The following is a 10,145-nucleotide window of genomic DNA, read 5'->3' as shown; positions in this document are numbered from 1 at the left end:
AAGATCGAATGCGAGACAGTTGAAACGAAAGCTCTCTATTTCTCTCCTCCTTCTACACGAGTGGGGCTCCGGCCGAGACCCTCACTCATTCATCCGCTTAGCTAATGCCATACACCATTGCGATTTAGGAAGATGGGCCAATATGAGGGTCCCTGAACCCGCCTGTTCCACGATGCGACCCGACCCACTTCTTAAGGTGCTCTGTCACCCGGGATGCTGTGGACCTCCGCTGATACCTTCCAGGACCTCACGCCAATGCTAACACTCGTAACCCCCAAACAAAACACCCCCCCCTTCCCTCTAGATTTCTCAACCTCCGGCCCCCTTTTCCCTCCCAGTAGTTTAACCCACTCCAATCAACCCATCCGGACCCCTCCCCTGCCTCACCCCACATCCGCCACTAGCCCGCCGCGCTCCACAGTAAATCTCGTCCCATAACCGCCACCTGCCGGCGATTTCTCGGGCCGTGTCGGGCGCTGTTGACAGACACGGCGTCGACCCACACGCGGCGCGGGTTGTGCGGGGTGTCGCAGGCGGCGGAGGGCGGTGGACGCAGGGGGGCGGGGAGGGGGTGGCGTGTCCAGGTGGGAGCGGTGGGGGGGTCGGTTGTTGTTGTTTTTATGAGGAGGAGAGTGCTAGTAGAGTCGGGGGTGGGGTTGTTGTGTGTAGGGGTAATGGTAGCCACTCGGGTGTAGGAAAGGACGTCGTAGTTTGGGGCGGAGGAGAGGGTGGTTGTGGTGACTATGCCGCGGAGGGGTGCGTTTGGGGAGTCGGGGTGGATGGTGAGAAGGCGGATGGTGGTGGGGGAAGTGGATGGTAACGGGGTGAAAGTGTAGAGTGGGATGGACGCAATGTCAATGGGTGTGGTGTTGGAGGCGGGAGTTGGGGGGTTATCGAGCCCGTGGGCGAAATCCAGGTAGTCGAAGAGCCATGTGATGGTCTCGCGGAGATCGCGCAGTTGGTGTAGGAAGAACAGAGGCGTCAACAGTATTTGGGCCACAATCATCAGCCAGAGAACGAGGATGGCGGCCCATGGCAGTATGATACTGAGGCCGATCCAGCGGCCTATTCTTTTGGCGGTTTGCGCCGGCTTTTGCCCTTGGTGGATGCTTCGGGATATGTTGGTGGCGGTTATCCATACCCAAAGGACCGGAGTGAGTGGGATGATGGCGACAGTCAAGACAATGAGAGTCACCGCTATGGGGATAGGGACGAGGTGGAGACTCGCCATGTTGGAGGAGAACATCCTCCTCAATCAACCGGGGCTGGGTCAGCAATCGGGGCCATGGCATCTTGGTTACGACTCCTGTCGGGAGGCGCATGGGAGATTACGGGAAATTGGCCTTCTCTTATCGGCGCCCACCCTCCAAGGCGCCCGTCCTGAGCTCGGACCAACGAGGAGGTATGTACCTGGCAAAGTCTCTTTCACAGGTTAGGAACTTCAAAGCGGCATCCCCATTTACGGTTGTATATTATAGTGTCGGAGCTGGAATTCTGGGGTATAATAATTGACAAATTCAAAGTTACAATGCTGTCCTATTGTACTTGTTTTAGGAAATCCCAAGCAGCAAATTTGGGTGGGCCTGCTACCCAGTGTGGGGACGCACTGACCAAAAAGGCGGTCCCCACCAAGTTATGGTCAAGAAATAAGTTCACATTTGCACCACTCACATTGCAACGACCACAACTCGATCAAGCAATTTGCAAACAAAGTACCGCAAGTATAGCCATTTGATAGGTTTTCAATAGCCGGTATACCAACCCTGTACCCTTTACACTGTAGCTAGCCTACGGGTATCGAATAGACCTGGCGATAAACCTTTACAGTACCCCTACAACACCACCTTCAGGGTAACGGCCACCTTTACTCTATTTGGTTCATTATTGCGGAGCAGCTATAGTCCTCGTACAATCGCTTTTATCTTTTTACAAATATGTTCAATTTAAATTCGGGCTGTGTGGTGATGGTCGGATCCAAATGCCATACGTTTCCAACTACGAACTCTTTTGTCTTCCTTGTGCTAGTTATGGATTTTCGAATTATCCTGAAGATATCTTCCATAAGAACAACATGCCTCCCTGGCGGCGCCCAGCCGACCACATCCGTGCTTCTGTCCTGGCTTGTGAAGTTGTGGCCAAAATCTTGAAGTCGCCCTGAGGCTCTTGCCCTCGAAATCTGAGCATAGCAAGCAAGCCCCCGATCAACTGGCGAAGAGCCCTCCACCCTCCGCCCTCCACTCTCAGTGTGTAGATCAGCCCCAGCAACTCATTCCTCTAGGGCCAGGACAGATGCGCCTTAGGACATGTTAGACAACCAACGGCCACGGTTTGACGGCGAGACGCGCTTGGTGGGAACTCGCAACAGCAAGCAAGCCATTGTTTACTTTGAACTCCAAAGTTTCAGTTCAAACTGCACGAAGCGCTCGGTGCATTCCCGTGTCTCTTCCGCTGTTGATCCCTTGTTTGACAAAGCGTTCAACGCGCTCAACGTATCCGCGATGTCATCCAGCTGATCCCAGACTTGGATAATTAAACTTGTTTGGGGTAACATGGCCTAACGTGGCAAACGCGTGCTCCATGGCAACAGGATGGGCGATATGATCAGCACCGTCATCGGGGATGGCGTTTATGTTGCCCTTGCTTGGGTTTGCCGTCTTAAGGATAAGAATAGTCGTCTTGACGCAGTAGAGAATCATGGCAGCGAGGCCAGCGGCAAGGGCCGTAGCGACACCCGAGCCGGTCTCGTACCTGAAGCCAATCAGTGGCTTTGTGGCATCTCTTTGGAGTGCGTCGTGGCGTGATGAGCTGCCCGCCACCTCCTCCTTGACAACGTCGACGCCCGGTAGGACGTAGTTGACACCATCTTCGGACGTCCACCGGAAAACCGTGCCGTCGGTATTCGCAGCGCCGATGAGGAAGAAGCCTTTACGCCACGGGCCGCTTGGGTAGTCGGTGTGGCTAAACTTGCCCCGGTCGGGCGCGGAGCAAAACATGAGGACCTTGCGGCGGACAGCCTCGTCCAAGACCTTATGCACTAGGTAGTGAATGAACCAACGTTAAAAACCGCGACTCAGGATCAGCGCGCAAGGCTTGGGAGCCGGAAAATCACCCACACTGTTCTCTTGCCCCTTGCTTGTTGATTTGACCCCGGGGAAGAGTCCACGACATGGAAATAAATGTGGCATTCATGTCCAGGGCTGCCTGAATGGCCTGCATATTAGAGATTAATTAGTATATTGGCGTGCTGGACCCAGAGCACTGTAGGGTCTAGCAATAGCTAGGAGGGGATACTTTACCTGTGCTGCAAAGCCTGCGTCTATGTTTCAATTCTTTCCTCCGCCTGTCATATGTCTTCAGGCGGATTGGGTAAATCCTCGCCATGGGACAGACACGTAGAACCATGCGGGCCATAACCGTACCGTAACCCCCGGCCGAGGAATAAGGGGGGCGGGCCTTTCCATTGTGGAAATCGAAGCTCTTGCCTTCGAGAACACGGTTGCCCATCGACCTGTCGAATATATCGACGCCATCGTCGATCAAAGCAACAACAACGTCTTCCTCAATTCGCTCTACTGTACGCTGATGCTGCCTTTATTGGAGGAAATCGCGCACCGTCTTTGGCCAGAAACGATCCATCTCGCCAGCAAATCTAGCTGTAGAATCAAGCCATTGGTGAGAGTTGACCCCCTTTTCTGACGGGGTGGGCTTGGGCGCGTCGCTGGAGACCGCGTTGCGCTGTTCGTCTGTGTGTGAAATGGAGACCACCTCGATATGGCCCATCACTTGGTCCTGAGCCGTACTAAGACGGCGGTGAGCATTCAGTCGAGTCTGAAATTGCTCGATTTTGTTGCGGATCCATTCTGGGCTATCGTACATCTATTCCCCGGCAGGTTAGCCGTCTACATCAGTCAAGGCAGTCTACCTTTGACGATGGATCATGCTTACCTTGTTAGGAGACGGCCCGACGAGATATATAGCCTCTAGATTGGGTAGCATGACTAACCCGTCCTTCTCGCTCCATGCTCGAAGCGCGGCATTATTGCTGCTCCACCTCAAATAGACTTACCTGAGCTGTCGATCTGGCACAGTCTCGGTCTTTCTGGGATTCTCAGTGGCCGGAGCAGCCTTCTCTACTTTACTGCTGACGTGTAGAATCGTCTCCGGATCGAGGTCGGTTTTCCTCCAATCCAGGCTCTCGACAGCAAACTTCTCCAGAAATTCTTGGATAGCTTTATCGCTGTGTACCTTGCCGCTCGAGTCCGGCGAGTCGTCAATCGACACTCGTACAATATGACGGACGCCTTTTTTGTACAGTCACTCGAAGGAATACTTCATGTCTTCGCGCTCAAGCGGCTTCGTTGTCTGCGATTCGGCATCCTGCTCGTGCTCTTTGTCGGCGAGACGACCTGTCCGCTGAACTTCGACTTGGGGAAAAGTCACATACTGCAGCACACTATCAAACGTGAAGCCAGATTGGCTGTCTGCGCCAAACCATCACACGGGGAAGACTGTCGTAATCAAAGCCAATCTTAACATCTATACAACCATGTCAGCATTGAACCCGTCTGCAGACCATCGCTCTGTTGTGGTACCCACCTGCCATATTTTTACCATACCGGCGTCTTCCTGGACAGCCAGCGTTCTATCACTGGCATTGTTGACCAGCAACCTAAGCGTCTCGTCCGAGTCGAGGTTCTCCCTGAAGGCCAAGTGAAGACACGTCTTTCCATCCTGAGCCTGCCTTCTCAGCGCCTCGTCGGGGCACCAGCCATAATCCGTGGATGTTGATGACCGATCCATGCATGCCGAGACCATGTACGCAACAAGTTGGTGGCATTTGTTCCTGCCGCTTTGGATGGCCATGAAAATAGGGTTCTGCTTTTCCTTGTTCCAACCATTCAGCAAAGCCGGGTACTTTCCAACCAGCTTTCGGACGAGAAACTCCATGTCCGCCGGGTTGGTATCCTCGTTGTGCTTCACCACATCAACGATTGTGTGAAGCAGGTTGCCGCTAAGTTCTTCCATGCCAAGACTGGCTTCCCTCTTGTAGGTAGCGACGAAATCATCGCCATCTTTCGCGCTGAACTTTTGCCTTGACTTTATAGACCTGGTTGCGTTCTCGAATTTTTCTCCAGATCTTCGGAACCCAGGGTCCGGATCCATTCCACTGAAATCCACATTGAAATGGAAGTTGCAGTGCAACCCCCGCTTGCCCCACTTTCAATCTATCCACCGAGGGTTGCCGGAGACCCCACCCATTCCATCTGACGGCCGGCAATGTGGACCATCAACATCCGCCTCGGGGAAATTGTTCTCAGGGTTTGGTTCCATGTCGTGCAAGACTCAAATTGCTTGTGCTGCTTTTAAGGTAGGGTAGTCTTTGGATCAGAGTAAAGGGCCAACAAAACAGGACATGAAACAGTGATTGCATGTGCGACAAAATAATCGGCAGGCCGCAGAGACTGGGCAGCATTCACTTGGTTGGGGTGGGTAAGTTCCTTCCCGGGCACAGGTATTGACAGGGCTTAACGGATATTTTTGTCGGTTTGGCAGCAGCTAGCAGGGAATTTAGCGCGGCCCATGGGGACTCGGACAGGGGAAAGAACTTATGCACCATACCATAGTATGAGAACTTGGAACCCGTGCAAATCCTTGACGGCAGAGCAAGATGGCCGGGGAAACGAAGGCTCAGCAACACAACACCACGATGGAAACGCAGTATTTGGTATTGACAAGTTCCAAACCGGGCGGGGGCGGTGAAGGTAGCGATTTCCATGTCTTCAACCTCGCACCACATCACTACCATCGAGCCGGAGGCCTCCCGCGTACCGGCGCCATCAATGTCACTTGCAACATCGAACGAAGACTGCATGGGGTTATGTCTGCCGACAGCGACTACTACGCGACGTTGATTGTTATGCAGTGGTTGTTTTAGCCCAAGGGCTCCCGCCGCATCTCCGAGGCCGCCATCGACCTCTTATTCGAACCGGAGGCAGGCGGCGGTAGCATCGAGGCCGAGAAGATCTCGTATCCCAGCACTTACAGTCTCATGCCGACAACACAAGAGGAAATCACCACCAAGGGCGGGGAGACCACCGTGGGAATCGAGCAGATCGGCAGCCGATTTAGGTACGGCAGGCAAGTGGGAGAAAACGGTCACCAAGTCGACTTCACATGCTATCACGCTGAGCGGCGAAAAGCAACTTGTCAACAACAGACCGCCTTATCGCATTGCGACGTGGACCCTCTCTGAGAACGAGTCGCAGCGCTCCGGGCTTCCAGCCTCGCTCAAGGTCGCTGTGCTCGTCTCGAGGGAAGATCGGAAGAAATTCTTCTGTAAGCTGTCCTTGAAGTGCAAAACGGACTGGGTAACGGCAGCCGAGGCTCTCTTCAAGAAGATCCCCAAGGATGACCCCATCATCTTCCAACCAGATCCCAGGGACAAGGGTACGCGGCCCTACAAAAATGTGGAATTTGGAAATGATGAGTTGGGAAGTGTCGACCTCGATGCTCTGTGCGATGTCACGTATCGGACAGTAATCAACGACGGGCAGAAAGTTTCAACTGGGTAGTTTTTCGCTTCTGGAAAGGGCTATTAATTATATGTTTAGTTGTATCGAGTAGGACACCATGCCGCAACCAATCCACATCGATAAGCCAACGACGTGCACTGTCGATAACCCAAGTTACACGGCCACCATAAGTTAACTAATTGCATTGTGAATGTAGGGTTGAAGAGAGGCAGGGAACTAGTTGAAAGCTTGATGAAACGGGGTTGGGTTTGTTGTTCGTTGTTCTTATGTATACTCACAAGCCATGCATCCCCAGCACTGAGAGAGGATTGGACGATGGAATTTCCGTTGGTTTTTCTTTCGGCTTCGTTGTCAGAGAAGACACAGCTGCATATCGTACTGCCACTCCGCATCCTTTAACCCTACTCTTCATTCTGAGTTCTTGTTATCGCCAGCAAGATTTTATACTTCTTTCGCAACTTCCAAATCAATGACATTAATAGCAGACCCTGACCCCACTGACGAGACTACCCCTTTACCCCCCAAAGCTGGGCAGCGGCCTGATGAGAATGGTGACGATGCGGCCAGCTTTAAGACGGCAGATCTTCCTTGGGAAGCGGAGGAAGGCTTCCTTGAACCACTATCCTCGATACATGAACTTCAGGTATACATTAACCAGCAGCGGGGCTGGTAGTGGGTAACTCACACTTGGCTTTCCAGTCACCAGAAACATGAGCAGGCTGTCTACCTACATGTGTTAGATCTTTCCTGGAATTTCTCACAATTCTCAACTCACAGACGATCTTGAGAGCCAGCTAACTATGCGATTTAATCCTGCTCCAGGGTAACGAGATAAAGGATGTCTTGCCGAGCAAGATGAAACACCTGGCACATCAGGTTCACGCGGCTAACTAGAGGTTTTAGCGACCAAGCTGCTAGATCGCACCGCCATATTCAACCTTTTCACCCACGACATGTGAGATAGTCTGAAACACATCGAGGCCGCAGACCTAGACAAGGACAGCCTATAGCTGCGCACAGGATACACGTTTATCTATAATATCCAAGGGAAATCCTCGCATGATTGAACTCCGATTGCGAGCTGGAGCTAGCGTCGGAGAGGAAAGCGGAGGCGTAGAAGTTGTCCAGATTTCGCGACTGAATGGCAATCACAAGGCCGCCTAGATTTCTCTTAACTTCGGAACCGGCGACCTGGATGCTGACGGTGGCGGACTATTTCTCTCGGAGACGACTGCTAGCAATTGCGGCCTCCGGAGGTGCAGGTTGGATCGGAGTCTTGCTCACTCATGGGGCTAATCCGAAACTCGAAGGCAGCTAGACTGCCAGTACCGCGTTCTATACAGCCATCACAGAAAATCATGTCGACGTCGCCCGGTTGCCGCTCCAGCATACGCCTGAGCTGCATATTGACGTGGTCTCCTCGGCCGAGATGCAACCCCTAATGCGCGCTGTCCACCACCAAACACCGGGCTTGTATCACTTTTCATCGAACACAGCACAATGGTCGATCTCATTGATAAATAATAAGGCCATGCGTATTGCAAAACGCCTCTTTCCGTGGCTTGCACTAATGGGGATCTTGACATGGTTAAGCTCCTCGTATCGAAGGGGGCCGACATCAACTACACCGGCGGCGGCGAGTCCGACGAACCCCTGTTCACGGTAGTTTATGATAATAAGTGTGATAATGTAAGCGGCAGTTGGGACAAGAGAGCCCCGATGATTTGAAATTTGTCTTGGACGATACATCTGTCGTGGAGTAGGGGCGGCCACAACACACTTCCAGCATCCATCGCTCGCAGCCAAGGTAAAGCATTGGAGGGGAAGCTTCAATTCACGGGGCATATTCTCTACGGGGATGACGAGCTGACTGTAATCTCAATGCCCAACAACCTTCATCCCCTTCTCCAAGTTAGCGAACCCCACGCCAGAGCAAAGGGACGAAACAGTGTATTTACCTACAAGAGGTGATCGACTGACTTTTCGTGCCCATGTAAAACTCTCCACACGCTGCCTCTTTGCATGGTCTCCCGTGAGCCTTCTCACAGAGGCCGGTATCTCTTCAACTACGAGGCTTCCTCCCTCCCTCGGGAGCTGTCGAGTATTCGGCATAAACTGGTCACTCCACTCCCAACCCTTCAGCGTCCGATGGCCCCCGACCCGAGTACGTGGGGCACCAGGGATTGACGGACAAAAGTCGAGTGGGTGCACTGAATTGTGATGGCGGATGTTGCGGCCAGGGGCGACTTTGATGGCGAGTTCCCATTTGGTTATGGTGGACCATGAGACGTGGTGTCTCCTAGCCTCAATTCTAGGGGCCATGCCTGAGAAGTTGGCATCAACCCTTGATAGCCGTAGTCCCTGGTTGGTCTATGTATGGTTACAGAAGAAGATACACGCGGTTACCTCAGACCGCAACATCTGAAGCTCACCGGACAAAGTCATTCAAGTCCTTCGCATCCTCAAAACTGACCTTCCCATCCTTGCCAACATTGGCAACATGGAGGACGACTTTGGGCTCGGGCCTCTTCTCCTCCAGAATTTTGGGCTTGCTCGCCAGCTGGACCGCCTCAGGGACGGCGCCGGCCTCGGCATCCGCGATCTCATTCACGTTCTCCCTGGTCAGAACATCCCGCACCCTCACCCCACGACTTGACATCAGGATCGTCATGGGTCCCTTGAATTGCAGGAACAGCCGGTCTCCCCATATCGTCCGCCTCGCAGTAGTCCTCAATCCGTAGAGCAGCCGCGCCAGGGCCTTGTATGTCCCCGTATCGCGCATGGCGTTCCAAAACCGCGCCACCCGCTCCGGCATCAACCGTCCCGCAGCGTTGGTAATCGAGGTCGGGACGGCCGGGACCTGCAGGCTGAGTCGTGTACTCCTAAAACGAAACGGCAGCGGCGGGTTGCGTGTGACCGGATATGCGACAACGTGCGACGGGTGCAGCACCATCTCCTCCCCCTCACCCAGGGTAAGTTCGTAAATCTGCCCCGACGCGGCAAGCGCCGTCAACCCGCGACCCGTGAGGTGTGTGTTGCCCCAGTGCGCGACCGACAGACCCTGTTGGATGCGCGGGGAGGCGCTCAGTGTGTGCCCCGTCCAAGCGAGGAGCGCGTTGCGCTGCGCAACGATCCAGTCGGTTGTGCCGTCGAGGTGGAGAACGGAAAAGGTTGTGTTGGGAGACTTCGTGCTTATCAGGGCTGTAATGGGTGTCGTCGAGGAGATGCGCTGGTAGAGGAACGGGATCCCGAGGACGGCTCGTCGGAGGGGTGAGAGGAGTGAGAGTGTGGATTGCGCCTGTCCAAGTGAAGTTAGCGAATGCCCTTCGACAAAGCACTCCGAGGGTGTCCTACCTTTTCCACATCGCCGGCGACCGAAACCAGCGTCCCCCGTCGTGTGTAGAGTCGTTGTGAGGCCGAAAGATTGACGGAGAGGAGAGAGTAAGGCGACCCTAGAACCTCGAAACGGGCATCTGGATATTGTCAGATATGCCTATCACCGGTACCAGATCCAACTTGTCATGCATACCTGCTGAGTCTCTTTGCGAACCAGGGTATGCGCCAAAAGCATCAGCGCCATGCCGGGAGTTGGTGGTGGGGGATGCATTAAGT

General features: G+C 53.7%; 4 protein-coding genes across 4 annotated transcripts; 1 reads left to right on the top strand and 3 right to left on the bottom strand.

Annotated features, from left to right (window-relative positions):
* Positions 1-400: 400 nt before the first annotated feature.
* On the bottom strand, positions 401-1,231 carry CHGG_00010 (uncharacterized protein; the record flags this gene model as incomplete). Its single annotated transcript, XM_001219230.1, has 1 exon — positions 401-1,231. One exon carries the CDS (start codon positions 1,229-1,231, stop codon positions 401-403), a length of 831 nt encoding a protein of 276 aa, XP_001219231.1.
* A 1,270-nt stretch (positions 1,232-2,501) lies between these two features.
* CHGG_00009 (uncharacterized protein) lies at positions 2,502-5,163 on the bottom strand (the record flags this gene model as incomplete). Its single annotated transcript, XM_001219229.1, has 6 exons — positions 2,502-3,034; positions 3,420-3,558; positions 3,613-3,876; positions 3,946-4,042; positions 4,331-4,424; positions 4,617-5,163. 6 exons carry the CDS (start codon positions 5,161-5,163, stop codon positions 2,502-2,504), a joined length of 1,674 nt encoding a protein of 557 aa, XP_001219230.1.
* A 505-nt stretch (positions 5,164-5,668) lies between these two features.
* CHGG_00008 (uncharacterized protein) lies at positions 5,669-6,703 on the top strand (the record flags this gene model as incomplete). Its single annotated transcript, XM_001219228.1, has 4 exons — positions 5,669-5,914; positions 5,993-6,129; positions 6,218-6,336; positions 6,612-6,703. 4 exons carry the CDS (start codon positions 5,669-5,671, stop codon positions 6,701-6,703), a joined length of 594 nt encoding a protein of 197 aa, XP_001219229.1.
* Positions 6,704-8,411: 1,708 nt separating this feature from the next.
* CHGG_00007 (uncharacterized protein) lies at positions 8,412-10,113 on the bottom strand (the record flags this gene model as incomplete). The annotated part of the gene is made up of 3 exons (XM_001219227.1): positions 8,412-8,903; positions 9,007-9,831; positions 10,063-10,113. 3 exons carry the CDS (start codon positions 10,111-10,113, stop codon positions 8,412-8,414), a joined length of 1,368 nt encoding a protein of 455 aa, XP_001219228.1.
* Positions 10,114-10,145: the final 32 nt, after the last annotated feature.

The sequence above is a fragment of the Chaetomium globosum genome, genomic scaffold (genome assembly GCF_000143365.1).
Source record: "Chaetomium globosum CBS 148.51 scaffold_1 genomic scaffold, whole genome shotgun sequence".
Classification (NCBI taxonomy): Eukaryota; Fungi; Ascomycota; class Sordariomycetes; order Sordariales; family Chaetomiaceae; genus Chaetomium; species Chaetomium globosum.
Note: the sequence above shows the minus strand (reverse complement) of the source record. Positions and strands in the feature narration are given on the sequence as shown.